The sequence below is a fragment of the Solea solea genome, chromosome 1, assembly GCF_958295425.1.
Source record: "Solea solea chromosome 1, fSolSol10.1, whole genome shotgun sequence".
Taxonomy (NCBI): domain Eukaryota; kingdom Metazoa; phylum Chordata; class Actinopteri; order Pleuronectiformes; family Soleidae; genus Solea; species Solea solea.
Genome location: NC_081134.1, coordinates 17,742,534 through 17,766,567, shown reverse-complemented (window position 1 = coordinate 17,766,567; position 24,034 = coordinate 17,742,534). Strand labels below are relative to the sequence as shown.

The following is a 24,034-nucleotide window of genomic DNA, read 5'->3' as shown; positions in this document are numbered from 1 at the left end:
TATATATATATACATATATATATGTATAGGGCAGCCTACTCGGGGACGGCCCACTGCTCCTAATTCTAGGATGGGTCAAAATGCAGAAGAATACTTTCCCTAAGGGGATTAATAAAATTAAACTTTAACTTTATATATGAATTTCTCTGTGAGATATCTATCTATCTATCTATCCATCTATATATATATATATATAGATAGATAGATGATACACACACATATATGTATATATGTGTATACAAGCAACTTAATTTACTGAAAAAACCCCGAATGGAAAGCACTGTCAGTGCTGTTGTCTGTGTGGATGCGGTGAGCGCAGCAGCAGCAGCATCAGCAGCAGCATCATCAGACTCCCGCATGTGGAAGGTCCTCCCGCACTGTGAGCGGTGCTGTGCCGGTGCCTGTTTTTTTTTATTGCCTGTTGTTACAGTTAAAAAAATTTCCATCTCAATTTCAGACAGTATTGACGCAGCATCAGCAGCTTCATGACTGGGACAATGTGCCGGGGTTTGGTCAGTTCCTGATGGCCCGTGTCGTACAATAGCAGGCAGGTATACACCGCCGACAAGAGGTGAATGCTGTGCATGCGTCTGTCTGAGAGCGACAGCCTGATTGTGTTTGATTCATCCTCCTGAATTATAGACAGTCTGAGACGAGACTGGGTTTCGTGGTGGTTTTTATGCTTCATTATAATTCGCTATCTGGTTGCAATTAGCGGCTCTGCAGCAAAAAAAAAAAAACACCCAATCAATATTCATCACCTCCCTTTATTCTCGTGTCAAACGGCAGGTGATTTCATTAGCATTATTATGAAAATAATTCCTTCCCATCGTTGTCACAGATGTGTGTGAGTGGCACAAAGCATCATTAATCAATTATGGGAATGATTCACTTTTTTCTTTTCCAAAAATCCATTATGCTGTCCTCTTGTCCTTTGTTTCTAACAAAGACTATACTACAGTATATATTTTTATGGCTAGAGTTGAAATTAATTAGGTCAAACAACAACAAAAGGAAGATATTCCCCAAACCACAGTATGTAATGTAGATTATATGCAGTGTTTGCACTTTGACACTATTTTAAAACAAATTTAGATAAAGGTACATTTAGGCTGCATTATGGACCAGGGGCAGCTATGCTCTTAAATTTAGTGCAGATTAAGCCTGTTATTTTTATAGCATGAAAGTGTATTTTCCTTGTCAAACATCCCAGATATAGAAGGACGATCTTTTAAGAGTCCAGTTTCACATGGATGTTTTCTTTAACAGCAGACCAGCATCTCTATGTGACATTAAAGGTGCAGTGTGTAACACCGGACTAACTAACTGAGTTTTGATGCTAACTGAAGGCTGCATAATATTTATCCGCAAAATGTTTAAAATACTGTACCTTTAATGTAACTCAAGACTCTGTCCTGGTGAATTAATGTCTCTCTTTTATCTGCACAGTTTCACCGTCACTGAGTCTGTGTGTGACCTGGGAGATGGAGAGGCAGAGCACAGGGGAGAAGCAGGCAGGGAAGAACAGAACTGTGGCCTCCATCGCTCCTGCCACATCAGCTGCCGTCACCATGGCAACAGTCAGCTCCAGTAGCACCACGTGCACCCAGGCGCCCTCAGCCTCCCTCAGTGTCCTGCCGTCCGAGAGGCAGGCTGTGCAGGTAATGGACGGAGAGGACCACAGATGCATGAGAGACAGAACCATGAGTATATTGTTTCCTTTTTACAGAAAGTTAGTTCTGTTAATATTTAAGACCTGAATCTGCTTAGAGTTTGGCCCAGTCCCTACACCATTAAACTTGGAACCCACACTGACTTTAAAACAAGCTCCTCAGTATTCATCCATCCATCTATTTTCTACCCCTTTATCCTCCACAGGATAAAGTTGCGGGGTCGCTGTGTCGCAATCTCAGCTGACATAGGGCAATAGAGACATACAGAGACAACCAACCGTTCTGTCACACTTGGACAAAGACTTGGACCCAATTGCAGTGAAAAATCAACAAACTTTTTATTTATTTTCAAAGTGCAACAAAAAACCACTGCTAAGTCTTTCGAGGGAAAAACTAGAAAAAAAGGGCTTGACAAAGTAGCAAACAAAAGTACAAAAACCTGACGAAACATTGGCATGGCGCAAATACTGATCATTCCTGAAGACAAAGGCTTATGCTGGTTCTCTGGTTCACAAGAAAAGACAAACTGGCACAGACAAAGGAGACGCAGACCATAATAGGTACTCGGTAATGGGGAACAGGTGGAAGCAATCAGGGTGGGGCAGACAATCAGACTGGCAGAGACAGAGACAAGTTGCCTGAAACGAGAAGAGAGAGACATTTCAAAATAAAACCGGAACCACAAGACAACACCTGCTTTCTTGGTCATGACACACTCACACCTACGGTAAATTTAGAGTGACCAGTTTACCCAATCCCCATATTCCTCGTGTATTTCTTTGGACCGTGGGAGGAAGAAAACGCACGCACGTACACACAGGGAGAACATGCAAACTCCACTACACCAACCATGTGTGTGTATGTGTGGTCAAAATGTGGTCTATTGGAAACATTCCATGATTCCAGATTCCTGCCATTCCATGAAGGTTGGTCACTTCTTATGTGCCGGAGTTGTCGGGTTTTTTTCCTTCCTGTTGCCATGACATGTTGGTGATTACATGCTATGAACTGTAGGTAAATAATAATAATACCAGAAATAGAGTCAAACAGAAAGTGGCCATATAGCGGAAAATGGCCAGAAGAGGGAGGACACTCACACACTTGACACTGTGAGGGTGGACAACGTGACTGGGAATTATTCCACACAATGAAGCTCACACCTAAGCTCTGTGTTCATACAATTCAGACCATATTGTGTCCAAGTAACAGGTGGTGTTGTGGCTCTGCAGTGAGCACACCCAGGTAAGACAGTGTATCATTTGAAAGGAAGGAAATTGTAAAAGCAAAAGACAGCACTGGGTCCTGGCTTCAGCATGAAATATATAGTCCTCTTGTAAAACATTATTATTTCCTCTGTACGTATGGCAGTTGAAGTAATTAGGTGAAGGACAGATTTGGATGAAAGAATGTAGGTTATGGTGCACGGAAGAAATAAGTTGATGTTGGCGGTGATTAAATACATTCTGCTAACATATAACAGGGGCAGCCCATGGCCAAGAGGAAAGGAATTGGGCTTGTATCAGGGTTGCCAGTTCAAATCCTAAGATTAGCAAGAAGGTAACTGGTTCAGATCCCAAGTTTGCATGTTCTCCCCTCCTCTGTATGTGTCCAGGTACTTCCTCTCAAGGGCTTCCTCCCACAGTCCAAAAATATGCAGATTAGGTTCATTGGACTCTGAATTGACTACAGGTGTGAGAGTGAATGGTTGTTCTTCTCTGTGTGTTGGCCCTGTGATGGACTGGCGACCTGTCCAATTGCATCCAGCCTTCCACGACCCTCATGTGGGGGACAAAGTGGTAGAAAAATGAATGAAAAGAAGAAGAAGATGGCAGGCCTGAAATTTCATTTCGTAAAGCAGCTCTTGTTTTTTGTGACATGATCCCGCAGGTGATCCAGCACGCCATCCACAGACCTCAGAGCATGGCAGCTCAGTACCTGCATCAGATGTACGCAGCCCAGCAGCAGCACCTGATGCTGCAGACAGCAGCTCTGCACCAGCAGCAGCAGCAGCAGCAACATAATCCCCAGCTGCAGAGTCTGGCCACCATCCAGCAGGTCAGTCTGCGCACATGAAGGGTCATTTTAATGTGGATGAAATGAGTGAGAGAGTTAAAATGAGTTTTCTCACCCCTTTTCAGGGTTCAGTCTGTCAGAGGCAGCCTCCGACATCATCCACTGGCAGTTTGGTTCAAGCCGCTGGTGTTTCTTCAAACTCAGTAAGTATTATAAGGCTCTGATTGGTAGAAACGACCACTTTACCCATCAATGTTACGTCATCAAATCTCTGTTTTAACGCTTTTTTAACTCTGATATGCAAAACAATATACAGCACAAATTAAGTGCGCTTCCTTTCTTTAGATGTTTTAGAATATTATTTGTCTATGCTGTTATTGTTTTAACTCCTCTTAGATATATGGATAGTAAATGTAATCATCCCTTCAGGAAATTCAAGTTTCCAGCATCATAGTTACCACACAGAAGTTAAAAAAAGCCACAAAAAGTGCAAAAAGATAACAGAGTACAGAAGATTTTAAATGAGTTTGTGTCTCTACATGTTAAATATATATATTTACAGTATGTATACAAATATTAACCTCAGTAATTCTGCGTTTTCACGCCTCCCTGATCCAGATCACTTTGCCAACATCTCCAGTGTCGGCACAGCTGATCGGCCGCACCCACACATCCAACTCCACTGCTGCTGCCACTACAGTCTCCCAGCAGGCCATGCTCCTGGGAAACCGACCAGCCAACTGTAATCAAGCTCAGATGTACCTCCGAACTCAGATGGTATAAGTCTTTTTTTTTTTTTTTTTTTTTAAGCTCCAGGTCATACTGGTACTTTGAAACTGTGTGACTCATTTGCCCTACTTCTGTTTTTGCTGAATGTGTTTTTTTTCCCTAGCTTATTCTGACTCCTGCAGCTTCACTGGCTGCAGTTCAGTCAGACCCCCCCGCTCTCACCTCCTGCTCCTCTTTGCCAACCTCCTCTCAGGTACAGATTTTGCCTGACACAGAAGAATAAGTAAGGTGTGAGTGCCATGTGTGACTTTTAGAGCTGTAGAACTTCCTCTCTTATATTCAGGTGCAGAATCTGGCTCTGCGCGCTCACTTGCCTGCAGCACTGGCTACAGCTCACAGTGTCATCTTAAAACCATCCGCTCAGTCCCAAGCGCTGTCTCCAGCTGCCTCTTTGTCCAAAACATCACTTTGTGCTTTGAAGGCCAACCAGCTGACCGACGCCTCGAGTGAAGCAGGTCAGCCTGGACCTCAGACTGTAACCACAGGTTAGTTCATGTGTTCAAATCCTGAGGCAGTAACAGCAAAGTTTTCCACTGAGCTCATGTTTTTCAGTCTTAAGTGATGAGTCACACTAATGCAGGGGTGTTTTTTGCTGCCAACCAATTATCTCATTATCTTTCAGCGAAGAAATGTGTGTTATAAGTGACGCTGCATGCTTCCCATTTCAACTTCATTCTTCCATTAATAGATTTAAACAAATCAAGCCAACAGTTTTTCTTACCTTAAGGTGACAGTTGTGTGAGATTCTGAGACCCCAGCCTGTGACACACAAAAACACACATTTTAGCCACTTAACAACTAATGCACCAAATAAAAATGTACCCCTGCTTAAAGGAATACTTCACCAACTTGCATTTAGATTTGTATTACTAGAACAGGGGTAGTATTTTCCTGTTACGTCCTGTTAGCGTAACTGTTAGCAAAGATGGCGGACACTGTTTACATTCTGGGAATGAGGTCCCGCCCCCCTACGAGTGGGTCTAAATGTGCGGAATTAGCGTATCAGTTTCAAGCCTCAGACCAAGTGTCACTGGTGGCCACGTAACAAAGAAAAAAATTAAGATATTTCTTGACTCAGGGAAAACTGAGGTTGGGAAGCACAATTGTTCAAAAATACTACCCTTATTCTAGTAATACAAAGCTAACTGCTAACTTCCTTTTAAGTCTATGATATCTTAACTCTTCACTTGGAGTTAGACAGTTTGTAAATCATTGGCTCTTCCGCACCAAAGTCTATAGTGGCATTTTAAGTTCACGGAGAATATGGGTGCAGCATTTGAACTTAGTGAAGAGGCAGCAGTGGATCAACAAATCCTGTGTGCTGTTATGTAGAAATGGCTGATTTTGGAGTGGTGAGTCAGCATTGCACAAACTTTCATTTCCAGTGAGAAAAAAAAAGGACTTAAAGGAATACTAAACTGATTTGCATTTAGCTTTGTATTACTAGAATAGGGGTAGTATTTTTGAAGAGTTGTGCTTCCCAACCTCAGTTACAGGACCGTGTCACTGGTGGCCATGTAACAAAGAAAATAATGAAGATATTTCTCAACTCAGGGGAAACTGAGGTTGGGAAGTACAAAGTACAAAAACACTACCCCTACTGTAGTAATACAGTGAAGAATTCCATAAAACAGATGTAGTTGTGGTGGCTTAGTGGTTAGCGCTGGTAGTGGGTTAGCACTGCCTCACAGCAAGAATGTGCTAGGTTAAATGCCAGTCTGGGACCTTTCTGTGAGGAGTTTGCATGTTCTTCCCGTGCCTGCATGGGTTTCCTCTGGGCTCTCCATGTATGCTTGTTAGACACGTTCACTCGGGTTGGTCCATTTTGCCGGGCGCGCTCAGACGTAGTGGCTCTGCTCAACCGGTTGTGTACTGATAGTAAAGATCCTTTAAGTGACTAAAATTAGTTTCCCCTGTGTTTCCCTATACTGGCTGCCCTGTTTCAGTACAAGCATCTGTGTCTCAGGCACCTGCAGCGTCACATGGCAAAGTCAGTGCTGAAAAAAAAAAAAAAAAAAAAAAAAAAAAAATACTGCTCATTTGCACAATGCACATTTTCTACAGTATGACATTGCACTCCATTATGCCACTCCTTTATTATTGCACTTTTTTCTTTTCTTACTGTTGCACATTTTACATTTTATGTTTATAATATTGTTTGTATTGCTGCTTTGTTAAAACAATTTCCCCTTGGGGATGAATAAAGTATTTCTATTCTATTCTATTCTATTCTAGTACCTCACACAACCTCACCTCAAAACCCTTACTATCCCTTTTAAGGTTTTAAAAAAATAACAACGGTGGGACTGTAACAAGTATAAGTCACTTTCAGATGTGTGAAGTTTTATTTTTCTTTTCATCACTTTTCCTTCAGCCTATTCTCCAGTGCAGTGCACCCATGCTTTGGTCAAGCAACAGCTGACCTGTCCATCAGGCCAGCAGGTGGCGCACCACCAGCTCATCCTCCAGCAAGCCACAGCAGGTGCCTTCAACCATAGACAGCTGCAACCCATCGCCCTCAGAGTAGCTCCACAGGAAACAAACTCCCACCCTCTTCCTCTTTCACTGAAGAGACTGACCACACCCAGCACCCAGTCACAAAACACCAGTGACCCCCAAGCACCCTCTGCCTCTTCTTCTTCTTCGTCTGTCACCAGTGTGTTTGCATCATCAGCTCAGCCACAGCCTCCTCCTCTAGTGGCCGCACCACAGCGTCGGACCTCATTCCCACACATGCAGAACCAGCCTCCACCTCCACCTCCTCCTCTGGTTCTCCCCAGGTTGCCCCAGAACCCCCCGGCCACCCTCCAGAGACTGTCCCTGCACTCGGTCCAGGCTCTGGCCGTGCAGTCGGGGCGGCTGATGCTGACAGAGCAGGAGCTGCCCGTGGCGGAGACGCTGGTCCGGATGCCGTACCAGAACCTGCCTCCTCCTCAGACGGTGGCCGTGGACCTGAAGGTGCATTTGGTCAGACGTGGCGACGCCCCGTCAGTGACTGAATCTCCGTCAGGACCAACGTGTAAAGAGAATAGACTGAGCTCGGAGGAGATGAAGGAAGAACGTTCTCCAGGTCAACAGACGGACAGGAAACCAACACCTCTCACTGTGTCTCCTCAGCAAAATGGAGCAGGTAATCATATATATATATATATATATATATAAAAACAAATAATGATAAACATAAAAAGCAAATAAAAATGAGGAGAAAACACCTAATGCGATATAGATGATTTGCAACCAGAACATTGACTAGGTTTACGGTCAGCAATAATTTGAACCTCATATTTTGATATATGCATAAATTATAAACACAATATTTCATCTTATATTTCCATTTACTGCATGTGAAAACCCCATAAGTATATAACCACATAATTAAGGCATATATACTGTATATAAGATCAGAATAATGCATGTCTAAGTGTATATTATACAGAATATTATATAAATATTGTATGAGTGACTGTTCATGTAAACAGTCACTGTTATAATTAAGATATAAAAAAGGGCCCCAATATATTTAATAAAAAAGCAATACAGTAGTATTTTCCATTAGGTTGTCAGCCATTTTCGTCATTTTTTGTAAATTCTTTAAATAAGTGGTTTTCTGAGCCTATAACTGAAGTTTAACCGAGGTGCACCCTTGGTAAATTGCCATGGGAATAATACACAATTCCTTATATGGACATCCTGGATGTGTATGTATAGGTCACATATTCAGGCTTTAAAAATTGGTTTGTTGAGTCAAAGTTATGTTTCATTTTATATCATATATATATTATATATGATATATGTATTTCTTTAATTTTTGTTCATAAAAACGAGCGCCGAGTCAACTTTGAACTGTTATTTTCCAAATTTCACAGATGCAATCCGGTTTTAAACATTTTGAGTACTTTTTGCTCAGGTGTGTTTATATAGTTGGTCAACATGTATGTATATATATATATATTTATCAGATTTTCTAGGTTGTGCTGAAAAAAAGGATATAAGACATTCTATATTGCACATCCTCATACCCTCTCTGTATATACTGTACATTTTAACATAGTAATGGAAAACAAAAAAGCAGCCTAAATGCTCTGTGTTCTATGTGTTTAATAGAATAGAAATGAAGGCCCTTTGCACAGCAGCCATTTTGATGTATATGTAAATCTGGACATCACAGGCATGCGCCCTGAAACTGAGGAAGATAAACGGAACTCAGCCATCATTCATTTGATTATATATACAATGCAATAATTCAGTTTTACCAGTCTGTGAAACATTCTTGCTTTTTTTTATGTTATTCTCCAGCAGGGATGCGTTCACCTTCCGCCCTGACTCGTGATTCAGTGACTAGGGCACCACAGGCGGAGGAGCCGTCTCCGCTCACCACCATGACCAGCAGCAACAACCCTCCACCTCCCTCGTCTCCACTTCCCCCTCCCATCCTTCCCACTGCAGTAAGAAGCCCCAGTCAGCCTTCCTCTGCCCCCACCAGCCTGCCGGGAAGCCCCGACAGGATCCTCACCAGCCACGTCCTCACCCACCTCATAGAGGGCTTCGTCATCAGGGAGGGCGTGGAGCCGTTCCCGGTGAGTCACCGAGGGGCCTCGGCTCGCTCCGGTCAGCCGTGGTGGACGTTGTAGCTCACCCTGAAATCTTGAGAAAATGATAGATCATTTCAGCAGTGTAATCAGTGTGATCAGTGTGATGCCAGGATCAAAGAATTCCACAGAATCTTTGATAAGATGTGAAAACATCAGTACAGAATCAAAGAGAAGTTGCCCTGCAGGTGTGGCTCAGATACACTGCACCAATTCTGCCCGTGGTTACAGCATCAGTGAACTATTATGCAGAACAACCTCAGCACAGGATGGAAAAGATCACACAGTAAATCTAGGAAAACTTGACGGAATCTTAATCCACACCGATTAATAAATTCTGAAGGGAAAATGGAAAAAATTCCCAACACTATTTAGTTTTAATGTGGCTGTTGAAAGTTGTTTGTTAATGTTGAAATGCAAGGTTATTACTTTTTAATCTTTAAATGTATCACAAATATAGAGTTTGATTAATTAGTTTTGACAAATGTTACTCAATTTGAGTATTTACAGCAGCAGGTTTAATAGTAGGTCTTAATAAAGGTGCAAGTCGTGTTTTTGGATGATAGTGAAACTTCTTAACATGAAGGAACAATGTTTTACGAGTTAGTCCAGTTACTTCATTGTTGATTTTGCTCTTATATAATTCTGAATATCAGCAGCTATAGAAGATATTAAGTCTTTTCCCTTTGAACAAGTTCCTTCTAGGAGTAACCTCTGTCTCAGCTCTGTCCTTGTATCCATGTATTCCAGGCCGCAATATTACAAAAATCTTGCATCTGCCTCCATCTTGTCACACCAGCTGTCCTCATGTCCTCCTTCACAACATCCATGAACCTTCTCTCTGTGGTCTTTTCTCTTTTGCTCCTGCCCGGCAGCTCCATCCTCAACATCCTTTGTCTAATATAATCACTAACCATCTCAGCCTTGATTCTCTTACTTTATCTCCAAACTGTTCGACCTGATCTGTCCCTGGAATATGCTCCTTTCTAATCCTGTCCATCCTGGTCACTCCCAAAGAAAATCTCAGCATCTTCAGCTCTGCAACATCTAGCTCCTCCTCCTCTAGTGTCACTGTCTCCAAACCATACACAAAATATCAACTATCCATTAAAACAGTAAAAACCTACTGTCTGTATCTTGACATTGCTCATGTTTTTGCACATCTCGATGCAGGTGGGTTCATTCTCGCTCTCAGGAGATCAGCAGGCTTCACTTCCAGAGTCACAGGAGATCCACACCAACGGGAACGCAGCAGCAGCAGAGGACAGTCTTCTGGATGCTGACCAGTCAGATTCAACAGACTTAGAGATGGAGAACGATGGTCCTGCAGCAGATGGTGAGGACTCTGTGTGTGTGTGTGTGTGTGTGTGTGTGTGTGTGTGTGTGTGTGTGTGTGTGTGTGTGTGTGTGTGTGTGTGAGACACTAACGAACAGCTGGTCGTGTGCAGTTGCAGAGCTCAGGGAGAGCGTGGCAGCAGTGCTGCTGCAGTGTGAATACTGTGGGAGCAGAGGTTACGCTCAGACGTTCCTGCGTTCCAAGCGCTTCTGCTCCATGACGTGTGTAAGAAGGTAAATAAATGAAAGAAAACACACACACACACACACACACACACACACACAAGACTTAAGATGTGAATATGCATATATGTTGTATGGTATGGTAGGATTTACCCTAAAAAGGAACGAAGCAGAACTCAGTCGTGTCTCAGCAGCAAAAGCACAGATGTTGCTTGATCACATTATTGGTGCTCTGTGCAGTTCATGTAAGTCAGGACGGTGAACCAGCATCCTCAAAGTGAGGAACCCACCCAACATTCATTTGTTATCCAACCTGTGTGCCCATGGTGATCTTTTCATAATAGCGGCTGAAATAAGAAGGATAGACAAGGTTAAACTGGCAGAGAATAAAGGGGAAACATAGACTAGAGGAGGACTAACGCAACACGGGTTAAACAAACAAGTGACCAGATGGAGTACAACCAGATGGGGAGAAAGAATACAAAGTACAACAGGAAACAAAACTAGACAAGAAACTACAAAGTATGGCACCAAAGCAAAATAAGGTATAAAATAAAGAGAATCCTTTCGTTAATCCCACTCTGGAGGAACATCCAGTGTCACAGCAGCAGACAATAAAAATGTGAGCACGCAATATAAACACAAGAGGATATAAAATTATAGAGAGAAACATATGAAACATTACAAATAATAACAATAAAAAAACAGACCAATATATAAAATATAAACAGGCTGTATTGTCGTCAAAGATTATATATTGAACATAAAATATCAAGTGTGTTTCTCTATAATACTGTTAGTCCGGCGTTGAAAACAGTGAATTATACATTATTATATATACATATATATGTGCACACAATTATTTCCAACTCTTGGACCAATTCTTGGACTGAGTGTGTTAAAATGAAAGGCAAAATGTTCATTTAATATTAAAAGATTTTGTTATCAACAAATCCCGTGAGAAATGATTTAAATGTAAGCCTTGATTTGCCGTTTCATCTTCCTCTGTGTCCTAGGGCTAAAAACAATGATAAACACAAATGAACTCATTACTGTAAGTCGTCATTCTGCCACAAACACCCTCCACTTGTTCACCATCGTTAAATCTGCTGCTGACAATCGTCCCCAGCACTGTGACTCACCTCAGTTTCAGTGCGACTGTGTTGCCTCAGGTTCAGGAGCACAGTGTGTGCGTGTGTGTGCGTGTGTGACTCTCTCTGTGGGCTCAGGTTCAGTGTGAGCTGCACCAAGCGCATCACCATGCTGAAAACATGCCGCTGGGATCACAGGCCGATGGGCAGGAGAGGACGACCCCCGAGCAGAATCAACAGAGCCTCCAGAGAGCATTTCCTCAGACAGGTCAGTCCTCGTGACCTGAAGAAGAGCAGGAATATAACATCTTCTTTTAAAGATACAACAGTAAACGCTCATATTAAATACTACAGGCGATAACTTGCCTTCATGCTCCACAGGCTCAGACTCGGCAGCAGTGTTCTCCGAGGGAAGAAGAGGAGGAGGAGGAGGAGGAGCTGCAAGAAGCACAGGAGGAGGATGAGGAGGAAGAGGAAGGAGATGAGCCTCTTGTTCCCATGAAGACGAGGCTACAGAAGCAGGCTGAGAGGAAGCGAGAGAGCGAGAGCGAGCAGAGGATCCCGGAGACGATCAGTGTTGTTTCTGACAGAGACGACGACGCCAGCTGTCCGTCCCAGTGGAATGTGGAGCAAGTGTTTTCTTACGTCAACTCCTTACCAGGTACTGGACAGGAAGTGATTTATAATCTGCCACATGGCGCTGTAGTGGTTAGAGCTGTTGCCTTACGCGACAACACAGGCCTTCCTGCATGTTTGGGTGTGTTTTCTCTGGGTTGATAGTGAAAACAGTCTTATCTCTCACAAGATAAGAGGAGGAGGAGGAGGAAGAATCCAGAAGGAGGCAGTAATGCAACATTATGGAAGTCTTAGAAACGAAACACAAATTCTGTTATTTACAGGGACAGTAGTTGATAGTTGTTTATAGTTGTGTTATCAAACACACTCAGAGTAAATGTTCATTCAAAAATCACTCACACATGGACGGTTTAAGAAGGGGAGTAATGCCTTTGTTTGACTTTTGGACCCCAGATCCACCATCATTAAGTCTCTTCTCATGTAACATTAACATCATTTTTTTTATACTCATGTTACAGCAGATGAAGACGTAAAAAAAAAAAAAAAACATTAACGCCAAATATCAGCCGATACTGATATATAATGCTGATAATAGCATTAGCAACCATCATCGTGGAAGCAATCCCACATTTGATGGACTCGATTTGATGGTTTTAGGCAGCCCATGGACTAGAGGGGTCACCGGGGAGGACTGCACCCAAACCCTTATTTCTCCCCGGGGTGCAGATTGTGCTCCTGTGTGTAAAGAGGGAATGGTTAAAAGCTTGGTTTAAACTGACTCATTCTCATGAGGGTCCACATTGACCCTGAAAACCACTACCACCCAGCTGTCCTGTGTTGTCTTTGTTTCCAGGCGGTTCAAGTGTAGCCAAGGAGTTTCGTTCGCAGGAAATCGACGGCCAGGCTCTGCTGCTGCTCACAGAGGATCACCTGGTCAGCACCATGAACTTAAAACTGGGACCTGCTCTGAAACTCTGTGCCCACATCAACTCCCTGAAAGACACATAAGCTTTGAAAACATTCCTACTCACACACCGACAGCGAGTTCATGTCGCTCTGGACCAGGACGAAGACGAAACCGAAGCGGGGGACGGACGCGTCTCCTCGAACCTGAAGCACCACTCTTCGTCTGACTCAAGGAGCCGCACGGGCCGCAGTTTTCCCCGAGATCACTGCCAAGGACTTCACTCGTGACGCCGCCATCTGTTCCCAGCTGTTTCGTCTGTCGCAGCAGACGCGTCTATCTCACAGCTGATTAACACAAAGACGAGCTGCTCTTCCTCTCTATTACCTCTGATTATTCCCATTACTGTGATTGTCGCAGCTCTCCATTTGTTTCAAAATGGTTGGAAATGTTATTTGTATCATTTGTAAACAGAGAGAAAACAACTTTAAATTTGCATTATTATTATTACACAAAGGAGGCTGTGTCAGGGTTTACACGACTGTCCATTGATTATCAGCAAACTGTTGTATAACAATTATCAAAACTACTGATAACAATTTTATTTATCATTATTGTTATTATTATTATTATTATTATTGTTGTTGTATTATTACCACAATTAAATTAAAATAAATAAACCCAGTTGTAAAAACTAATTTCAAGATGGCACTTGGAGTTATTTGTTAGGGCAGAGTGGCTCAGTGGTTAAGACCGGTACCCTGCGTGCAAAAGACTTCATGGTCGCAAGTTCAACTCCACCCCTTGCAGAGTGTACTCAATTCCCTTGTAAGTCACTTTGGATAAAAGCGTCTGCTAAATGACATGTAATGTAATGTAATTTCCATCTAGGGCTGCAGCTAACGATTCATTTCATAATCGATTATTCTCTCAAGTGCTTGTTAGGGCAAGAACATGTTGAAAAAATGTTTTAAAACCTCAAAATGACAATGTTCTTAATTGACTTGTTTTGTCCACAAACCAAAATGATTCAAGTTGTAATGATTTTTGTAATATTCAGATTTAAGAAGCATCGATTAATAATCAAGTAATTGTTTCAGCTCTATTTCCATCAGTGTGTTATTTGGTTAGTGTGGTTTTATTTAGTACTTGGTTTCTACATGGATTTAAGACTCATTTAAAATCATCATCATTGATTATGTTTATTTTCAACATAAAATATTATTTTTTGTGGGTCCAGTGAAATGGAAAAGTATGAACCATAAAAATAATTTGTCGGTAGAGTAGTGGAGTAGTAGAACAAAATGAAGACTTACCTTAAATAAAAGCAGGGAGACTAACGAGGGATGAGACGCAGGTGTGGAGCAGGGGAGGAGGACAACAGGTGAGGAGAATGAGTGATTAAACGTGAAGAAGCTGATTGGCTGCGGAGAGACCACAGGAACAGGGAGGACTAACGAGACTAATGTGGGACAGGTGAGCAGAAGAGACTGAGGGAGAGACCACACCCACACAGAGAAAGACCACACCCACACAGAGAGACAGGACAACAGGAAACAAAGGAAAAGATACCAAACCTAAAAACATTCATTCTTTCAATCTTTCCATCTCTTTTTCATTTGCTACATTTAATTCGAGCACAAAATTATAGAAAAAGTAAGAAAAACCACCCTTTTTTTCTCGATTGGGATTATAAAACAAAATAAAATGAGTAACAGTATATTGTAAAATAATGAAATAATCCAATTTGAATATGGAGAGAATGAACGATGACACAGATTCAAAATCATGACACGGTCCTGATCTTTGTGATGTTACAGTGAAAGGTATTCAATTCATTAAAACAAATTAATTATTAAAATAAAACGGGAAAAAAATGCTACATTATTTTTTTCAATTAAATGAGAAAAATAAAATCCTACTTCCCATGTGTTAATAAACCTTTTAGGAAAACCTATCATTTTCAGATCCATGGGAACCATGGTTGTGAAAGATGTGTACATTTATATATTATCTATTTTTGCCAACACTGCAGCTGTGTTGACATTAAATACACACACACACACACAGATGTGAAAGGCATGCTCAAGGCTCCTTTTAAAATATTCTTTGATATTTTCTTACTTCACCACCAGAGGGCCTTTCTGTTACTGTTACTAGGGTAATTTCAATGTTGCACCATACACAGTACAAGGACACATTTTAGCCAATTAGACAAATGTGGATGTGATACTTTTTATAAATACATATCGTCCTTATTTGTCAAACATAAATAAAAAAATAAAAAAATGTGTTAATCCACACAAAAACAACACAAGTGTGACTCAGTTATAGTTATAACTTTGTTTATTTCGGTTCATTTTACAGCTCAAACAGATTACTATTTCTTTTTTGGACGCTGCTAAAATTCTTTTAAGTGCAAAGGGGTACATTTCTCTATTGAAAAATACTATTGGCTATATCATATATGTAGGTTCTATGCTATACAGTACATGTGGGGAATGTGTTGCCTGAATGTCAAACTTAGAGCTGGAATGTTCCAAGTGCGCAGGGATGTCTGAATGAGCACAGAGAGAGATACAGTTTTTAAACAGCTTTTCCTTCCCATGCAACACTATTTGGTTTACAAGGCTACTGTGCAAAGAGTGGTTTTGCGGGTTTTTTAAGACGTCGAGCGATATCAATGTGATAGATATGACGTGACCTCTGTCACAGATGAGAGGCACTGATGACTCCATACATTCTCACATCTGGCGATGCTTTCATTTACAGCTCCATAAAGTCTGACTTTCAGTTCATATCCATTTATTAAAAAAAAAAAAAAAAAGAACAGGGATTAAGTTGCAAATATTGATTGAATAGTTAAGGCTACAGAGTGTAACCTTTGGCCATCAGCAAACAGCCATCTCAGTTTACGAGTACAAAAGCTGCTGCTGCAATTGAAACAGAAAGAGGTGTGTGGAGCTTAATCAGCCTGGTGTGAAGTCCTCAGTTCACAGTAGTTTGACTCCAACAGACGTTTGTTAAAAGTTATTTAATAAATATTTAACAGATATTAAACCAGAGCAGTATTTTTCTCAAGTACTACCAAATTACATGATACCGTTCCAGTAAACTTAAAAAGATATTTTGAAATGATGGACCTGTGAATGAAAGCATGGCCTTTCATTTTCTATGCTCAAGAGTATTCAGGTTTTTTTTTGCATCCTTTATGGTCAAAAACCTGCCCAAGCATGTAAAAGAAATACAATATCAGCTGAAATTTAAGCACCAGAAAAACAAATACCAATGATTTGTGTGAAAACGGGACCACTATCAGCTGTTTGTCACGCTTTCTCACATGATCTGCTAACCGTCTATCTATGACTTTGAAAGCCTCAAGGAAATCTAGATGTAATTATAGTTGCTAAAAAGAGTAAACAAAAAAAGAAACAAAAGTCTGCTCCATCTGCAGCTGAATTACAGTACATAAAAAATCTCTAAAATTATAAATTAATGGATAAAAACACAGGAATGAGCCTCTTTGAGGTGACTGGGTCGAGTATATGGCCTCTCTGCTTCTTGCTGGTTTTCTCGAGCATGACATAAAAAGATTGGAACACCTTTCCTGGAGGGAAGCAGCAGCATAGCTTATGATGACAAGGACTCACCCACTCAAACTCTGCTGTGCGGCACACGTGCAGAGAAGAAGGGCAGGAGGATACTTGAGAGTAAAAATGTCACTGTTGGACATCCGCCCTGCTCATGGCATGCTGCCAGAGCTCAGTCTGTCCTTCTCTGCAGATATGGATTTCACCAGCTCCTCCACCCAGCGGACCTCAGACGCCACCTGCTCAGCCAGAACCTCGTAGCGCTTTTCCAGGCGGCCAAACTTGCGCTTGAGGATGTTGGTGGCCTGCATGGTGATGCGGGCGTCCTCCTGATACTTCTTGTGCTGCACCTGAGAGCGCTGCAGCTCGTGGCGGATGTGGCTCAGGTCGCTGGAGATGCTCTGGCTCTCCTCCTTATACCAACTCTCCTTCTCCTCATAGATGGACAGCAGCGCCGCCACGTCCTCTTGGCATGAGCGCTGGTTGCGCTCCAGCTCCTTCAGGCCTTCCTCTGCGGACGCAATCTCCTCCAGCACCTGGGAAAAGCGCTCGAAGTTGACATAGGTGTTATTAGGCGGCATGCTGGAGTGAGACTTGATGGTGTACTCCTTCAGACGAGTGGTCTTCAGGCGACGCCGCTCAGGCTTGTGGTCCCTCTCCTCTGGACGCACGTTTCGCCTCTTGATCACCTGGAGAGGGAAAAAATACAAGTATGAAATAAGTATAGCGATTTAATGGTTGTTTTTCTCACAGTTAACAGTTGCACTTCGTTGGCAATAGCTTTACAGCACTGCTGCTGAGTGGGGAAACTATGTATTGGAAAATTAACAGATTCTAAATAACCATAAATATATATTTTCTGTATTTAAATATATTTGCTTTTGCTTTGAGGAGCTGCTGCTATATTTTACAGGGTATTTGCCTTTGAAAAATGCCACAAATATAAATGCTTTAATGGACTAAATGCTCCTATGCTACTCAATAACATGCCAGCACTCTTCCGTGTGAAAATCCTATAAATATTAAAAAAAGACCTTACTGAAAACAATGAATGGAAACAGGGAACAGAACAACTACAGTGCTTTTACTTTGAAAGGGGTACAGGAAATGAGTTTCAGATGCACGCGACAGATGAAGCCAGTAATATGCTAGTTTTATCTAATATGATCATGTTCTTCAGTAACAAACAGAGAGAGAGAGAGAGAGATGGAGGGAGGGAGGGAGGGAGGCCGAGTTGATTGGTTAGTGTGTTGATGGAAAAGGTTTGAGAGGATCAGTCACTCAACCAGGAAGTGAACTGAAGCTCACGCTGTTCTCATCAAATGTCATCAAACTACTAGGTCTACTTAGCAATGGTGGAAATTTAAACAGTAAAGTAAATCCAAACTCTACTGATAAAGACATAATACTGATACACTTATTATTTACAAGTTTATAAAGTGCTTAATTAATAGAAACAAAAGCAAATGAAACCATAGTCTTCTTAGAGTCACGTCATGTGAAGCCTGTGCTGTGTTTTTGTTCAAAAATGTGAAGCTGAATAAATATATTTTAATAAATTATCACAATCTAGACTCGGCAGGTTCAGGAGATTAAATGTGTCTCAGAAATATTTTTTATTACAGTAAAACATGACTGTTGAATGTTGAACTTCAAAAAAAATAACATATTAAAAACCCCAAATAATTCACACACCTTAATCCAGGGATGCTCAAGACTGTCATCGATTGTCATTCTCTTCCTGAAAAAAAAAGGAAAACAAAATGAAAGTGTTCAGATTTTGACGTGTTTCTCTCCTTTTCTCGTTGCTTTCAGTTGCAAAGTTCTTCTTACTTTGGATCCTTGACCAACAGACGGCGTATGAAGTCTTTGGCCAGCTCACTGGTGTTGCTAAAATACTCCTCATCAAAGTCGTAGTTGACGCCCGAGATGTTAGTCAGGGTCTCCTGTTTGGTCTCGCCCAGAAATGGAGACGCGCCGCTCAACCTGACACGGACAAGGACTCAGCGTTAGATCTTTATATGGACGAGTGTGAGAGATTTGTGTTTCTTTACAGACGATTTCAAAAACAAAACTCACAAAATGTACGTGATGACTCCGATGCTCCTGCAGTGGAGAAAAGAAGATCCTGTCACGTATATCAGTATACAGCTTCATTAAAAAAAAAAAAGAAGCATGTAGACATCTTACCACATATCTGCCTCCAGTCCAAGTGGCTCGTAGTTGACTATTTCTGGCGCTGTGAAGCACATAGGAATGAATGCTTCAATTTAAACCAGATGTCGAGATTTTGAAACACACTTCACCCACTTCCCCCACCACCAGGCCAGCGTAGGCACAAGCTAACATTACTTTCAAACATTTGACTTGCAAAGTAAATACACGAGAGCTGAGACCCAGAACCTCACCGACAAACTCTGGTGTTCCAAAGATGTTCTTGAACTCATTTCCCGCTTTAATCTGATGAGCGATCCCAAAGTCAATCAGTTTGATCCTGGGGTTTGGCACGTTCTTGTCCAGCAGCATGATGTTCTCAGGCTGGAAACATTCAAACAGTGAGAGAAAGAAGACTTTTTACAGACCTATTATTTAAATGCTCATTTAGGAGGTTTATCATCAATGGAATATACCACCTAATAGTATGGTTTGTTTAAGTGAATGACTACTTTTAAAATGAAAACTGTTTGGTTGTCGTAGCCTTAAACGTTGGTGAAATCCCCATCTCCTCAAAACCCAAGGTGTGTTCATTGGAAAGATACAACTGAAAAAATAAACCCAGCTACTGTTTGCTTGAAAAGAAGATAAATTAAAAATTGACGATAAAAACAGAATGATTGATAGACTCATTGTTACGGCTTTACCAAAGGCTGTAATAGAAGCTGCAGTCCTGTGGCATCGATGGAAAATCCCTCTCAACACAGAAGTGCTACATACTTGAAAAGCTACAGCCTAAACATTTCCTAACACTTAAACTTCTCATCAGCATGTCATTCACGAATGTTGGCCCTGCTTCTCAAAATCCCCCCTCCCCATAAACGGTTTTAACCATGCTCACTGACCTTGAGGTCAAAGTGGGCGATGTGTTTGGAGTGAAGATAGTGAACGCCGTCCAGGATCTGCTTGAGGAACTGAGTAGCTTCCTCCTCCGTGAGGGATTCCTTCTCAGCCAGGAAGTCAAACAGTTCTCCTCCAGACACCAGCTCCAGGATCAGGATCACGTCGGTCTTGTTTTCAAAGATGTCGTGCAGCGTGATGATGTTGCTGTGCTGAATCTCTCGCAGGATGTTGACCTCGCGCTCGATCTCTTCGCGACTCACACCGCGTCGGCTGGACGACAGCCGCCGCTTCTTTATGAACTTGCCGGCGTACTCGATGCCTGTGCTCTTCTCCTTACACTTGCGGACAATGGCAAACTGTCCACTGCGGGAAAACAGCGTAAGAAAGAAAGACGTGAAACGTAAAGACAGGAAACTGTAATGGACCAAAGGACTTGGTCAAGCGGAGAATTCAATAATGAAATCTATGATCTAATGATCCAAGACTGAAGGTCCATGATATGATATAAAACCTATTCATCAGTTAACTTACAACAGTAATCAAATATTATAAATATAACTTTCTTCAGAGACAACTGAAAGAAGTTGGCCTCTAAAGTGACAATATTTCACAAAGTCAACTCTTCCAAAATTTAATTCTAATATACGATAAAAATTCTGAAAAATGTAACTTGAAAAATGTCACAAACAAGGGATTACAGAAACTTTAAGCCCTAAAGCAGAAACTGATAAATGACTAAGCGATAAGGACATAGTGGCTCTGAACTCTGGGTAACACAGGGCTAAACAATGAATTTGAGAAAATAGGAGTTAACACAGACTCACACACACACACACGTTTGCACAGCCATTCTTCTTGGAACACTGCATTGAGATCCATTAATCTGGTGTCATCCCTAACCTTAACCATGGACAGTTAATGCCTAACACTAACACTAACACTAACCCAAGCACAATATCAGCCCTAAACGTTACCAGTCAATCAGAAATGAGGTTCTTCCTCACGAGGACCAAGATTTGGTCTCTATAAGGACTTACTGGTCCTGACAAGGTCAGTGTTTATGCCAGAGAAGGTCCTTAAGAGTTGACACACACACACACGTTGCCCTCTCCTACAGAGACACTACACCACAGCAAAGGTGAGAAGCAGTGATGTCATGATTTTGCTGCATCACTGCAGAATAAAGTAGCGCAGGTACAATGTTGCGTAAGAACCACTCAGATTTGATAACTAAATAGATACTGAACATGTCTCTGACACACTTGAATACAGCTCCTCACACCTGCCATCAAGGTGCATTAGGAGTCATGGTGACTACTTCATGGTAATCCATGTACTCCTTGTACTGTGCTTGCCCTGCACTTAACATGATGACAATTACACAGTGGCCTCTCTAAACCTGTACTTTCTGGGCTATGCACATCTTGATTGAACATAAACATCTACACAGAGGAGAGGGAGTATCTCTCTCATAACAAAGACGGACTCTTGAAGGTCAATAACTTATCAGTGCAGTTACATAAATGTCCTGTTTTTATTGTTCTTGGACAGCAATTGGCGTTCATAATGTTGCATTACATTCTGATTTCCTTTTTTGGGCAATCGTGTCATCCTGAAAAAACACATCACACCCTCTTCTGTTCTTTGCTCATTTGTCTTTGCACATGTTTCATGCAGCTGGACTGTGCTTACATAAAGACCAAGTGTTGCCTCTTTACTTACTCCAAAATCGTATTGGCAACTTCTGTAACATGTAATTTCACTACGCCTGTCACTGTCTTAGAAGCAGAAGTAAATCTTCTAAACATACCTGCCAAGCTCCTCTCCCATCTCATAATACAACTCGACATCCTCCTGTCTGAATCCGGCCATGATGTGATGGGAATGATGCCTCTAGATTCACTGCAGTGAAAGAGAAACGGCTGTAAACACAGAAACTGGCAGAAAGTGGAGTGGAAATACTAAACAGACAATACAGTGACCAAAAAAACATCATGTACCTAGACCTGAGGGTTGTTTCACAAAAGACAAACATGTATTAAGGCAGGATTTTCCAGTTATCCTGGGTTAAACAGGCCTGGACTCTCTAAATTGTTATGGTGATTTATTCTATGCAGCTAGTCTACTCCACACTGATCTTAATTAATCCTGGTGTCCTATCTGCCCACATTGAAATTTCATAAACCTCCATTAGTTGCTGTTGTAAAAATGTGCATCATGCTTCTTCTATAATAATTGTACCTCATGTTGATTAAGTACACTTTGAACATGCATGCCATGCACCTAGATTACTTAAACCTGACTTTACCTAGCCTCACCTTATAAACCGAGGATGGACTGATTTAAAATTGACTATATCAAACTTGTTTTTTAGTGCGGCACTGTGACACAGACTTTAGACCCTAGACTTAGTCTACTTTACCTCTTGTTATTAAATGAGTTTATTTCCTCCTTATGGTGGTCTGAATCTAAACTTTACCTCTTGTTATTACCTGGGTTTCTTTGCTCCTTTTGTTAGGTCTGAATCTACACTTCACCTCTTGTTGATACCTGGGTTTCTTTGCTCCTTATTTTGGTCTGAATCTACACTTCACCTCTTGTTGATACCTGGGTTTCTTTGCTCCTTATTTTGGTCTGAATCTACACTTCACCTCTTGTTGTTACCTGGGTTTCTTTCCTCCTTATTTGGCCTTAGTGTACACAGCTGGAATTTTTCTGAGACTCTGGCTGACGTCAGACATCTGCTGCATACCAGTCCTACTGACATCACCTCCTGCCCGGACCATGTATCCCTGATTCGGTTAAAGGGACGAGGGTTTTAAACTGCATCCTCGAGAATTTACACCTTGTTTAACTGTAACTGTAATCTACAATATATATATATAATTAAAACTAACTTGTTTCTTAAATCTAGCTGATAACACACTGGTGAGTGCTGTAAAAGATGTAGAGGCGACTCTTCCTCTTGTGAGAGAGGACATTTTCACAGGCGATTTTCAAGAGCACAGGCAGCATAAAGGTTTCTTTTAAGCCACAGATACAGAGGCGACCTGGTGCACAAGCATTAACGAAACACAAGTTTTTTTTTTCAAAGAGGAATAATTCAATAAATTAAGGGAATTCACCAGCAACGGACGACGGCTAACGTTAGCCTAGCTACGTTAACCACCAAGCGCACGGCACAACAAGCAGCCCCCGCTGTTTAAAGATACTTTTAGGACAACATACAGTTGACAGCGATGAAATACTGTCAACAAAATAGACACACATTTAACAATATAAAACTAAGAGTCAACGCTGCACTTACCGTACAGTTGTCTACGAGAGCCGCATTCCTCTGTGGAGTATACGAACACTCGGCACTGTCAAGTAGCCACAACAAAACACTGAACATCCGGTCTATCTTCAAAATAAAAGCCTCTCAGAATTTGACAATTTACTGGCTATTGATATATGTTTGTCTATTTTTGACACATTTCTCACCTTTACAACCAAAGCAGTGGTGAGTAGATTTTATTTTTTATCTTACACGTGTTCAAGAAGGAAGTACATTAAGATAGGAATTAACTAAGAGGGTTTATTGGATGAGATTAAAACATTTACACATAAGCATGGGAGTGTAATCACTGGTTTTCCCATTTCTTTTTCCATTCAGAACATTTTGTATAAAAAATATCAGAATATCAGTATTTCCTGAAAAACTCACACCAGCCTGTCTGGCACCAGCATCTGTAGGGCAGATGATCCGCTGCAACAGGTACCTAATAAAGTGGCGGGTGATTGTACTTGTAGAGTCGGAAGCACTTGTGATTTCTTTACATATAAGCGCACACTACGACAGGGTTTGTGTTGTGAAAGGACAATTGGTCTAAGTTCCGGTGTTGATGCATGTTGCTTTCTGCAGGTAAACGTGCAGCAGCCGGGCGAACATATGGAATGACGTCATCACGCCGAGTGAATCATCCCGCTGCCCGCAGGATGTCAATAAATAACAGGATTGAGCATGCAGCAGCAAAGATTACACACTGTCTGTGTCTGAAAATCTGCACATCGACAACAACAAAAACAGCACCGGTGGTTGCTATGGGTGACAGCCTCTTGACCATCTCCACCGTCTTTTCCTCAGCAACACACATACACGTGTGTTTTGAAAGCTGTGAAGCATTCACTGATGTGTGCAAATCATTTTCACAGGGGATAAAATGAACAACTGTGAAGGCAACACCGCACGAGG

General features: G+C 41.6%; 2 protein-coding genes across 5 annotated transcripts; one reads left to right on the top strand and one right to left on the bottom strand.

Moving 5' to 3' along the window:
• Positions 1-350: 350 nt before the first annotated feature.
• On the top strand, positions 351-13,832 carry phc3 (polyhomeotic homolog 3 (Drosophila)). Of its 4 annotated transcripts, none has more exons than XM_058648348.1 (14): positions 351-547; positions 1,450-1,661; positions 3,561-3,728; positions 3,812-3,889; positions 4,305-4,463; positions 4,579-4,668; positions 4,759-4,960; positions 6,850-7,605; positions 8,775-9,052; positions 10,238-10,400; positions 10,513-10,633; positions 11,812-11,941; positions 12,055-12,334; positions 13,103-13,832. In XM_058648348.1, the coding sequence occupies exons 2-14, from the start codon at positions 1,485-1,487 to the stop codon at positions 13,255-13,257; spliced, it is 2,757 nt and encodes a 918-aa protein (XP_058504331.1). In that variant the 5' UTR covers positions 351-547; positions 1,450-1,484; the 3' UTR covers positions 13,258-13,832. The 4 variants fall into 4 exon arrangements, with proteins under 4 accessions (XP_058504331.1, XP_058504306.1, XP_058504315.1 ...); XM_058648323.1 differs by having other exon boundaries at positions 8,772-9,052; XM_058648332.1 differs by having other exon boundaries at positions 351-551; positions 8,772-9,052.
• A 1,648-nt stretch (positions 13,833-15,480) lies between these two features.
• On the bottom strand, positions 15,481-23,173 carry dapk3 (death-associated protein kinase 3). Its single transcript, XM_058648495.1, has 9 exons — positions 23,108-23,173; positions 21,611-21,702; positions 19,803-20,163; positions 19,152-19,281; positions 18,934-18,982; positions 18,823-18,849; positions 18,577-18,729; positions 18,439-18,484; positions 15,481-17,432 (listed from the first exon to the last, which is right to left on the bottom strand). The coding sequence occupies exons 2-9, from the start codon at positions 21,670-21,672 to the stop codon at positions 16,896-16,898; spliced, it is 1,365 nt and encodes a 454-aa protein (XP_058504478.1). The 5' UTR covers positions 21,673-21,702; positions 23,108-23,173; the 3' UTR covers positions 15,481-16,895.
• Between the last annotated feature and the right edge of the window lie 861 nt (positions 23,174-24,034).

What these genes read in the sequence shown, in the direction of transcription:
- dapk3 (XM_058648495.1), bottom strand. Translation starts at nt 21,672, where the DNA reads ATGGCCGGATTCAGACAGGAGGATGTCGAGTTGTATTATGAGATGGGA. An exon ending in GGACTGGAGGCAGATATGTG is followed by an intron (nt 18,850 to 18,933) that starts GTAAGATGTCTA and finishes TCTCCACTGCAG; the next exon opens with GAGCATCGGAGTCATCACGT. An exon ending in GGAGTCATCACGTACATTTT is followed by an intron (nt 18,730 to 18,822) that starts GTGAGTTTTGTT and finishes TGTCCGTGTCAG; the next exon opens with GTTGAGCGGCGCGTCTCCAT.
- phc3 (XM_058648323.1), top strand. Translation starts at nt 1,485, where the DNA reads ATGGAGAGGCAGAGCACAGGGGAGAAGCAGGCAGGGAAGAACAGAACT. An exon ending in TCCTCAGCAAAATGGAGCAG is followed by an intron (nt 7,606 to 8,771) that starts GTAATCATATAT and finishes GTTATTCTCCAG; the next exon opens with CAGGGATGCGTTCACCTTCC. An exon ending in GAGAGCATTTCCTCAGACAG is followed by an intron (nt 11,942 to 12,054) that starts GTCAGTCCTCGT and finishes CATGCTCCACAG; the next exon opens with GCTCAGACTCGGCAGCAGTG.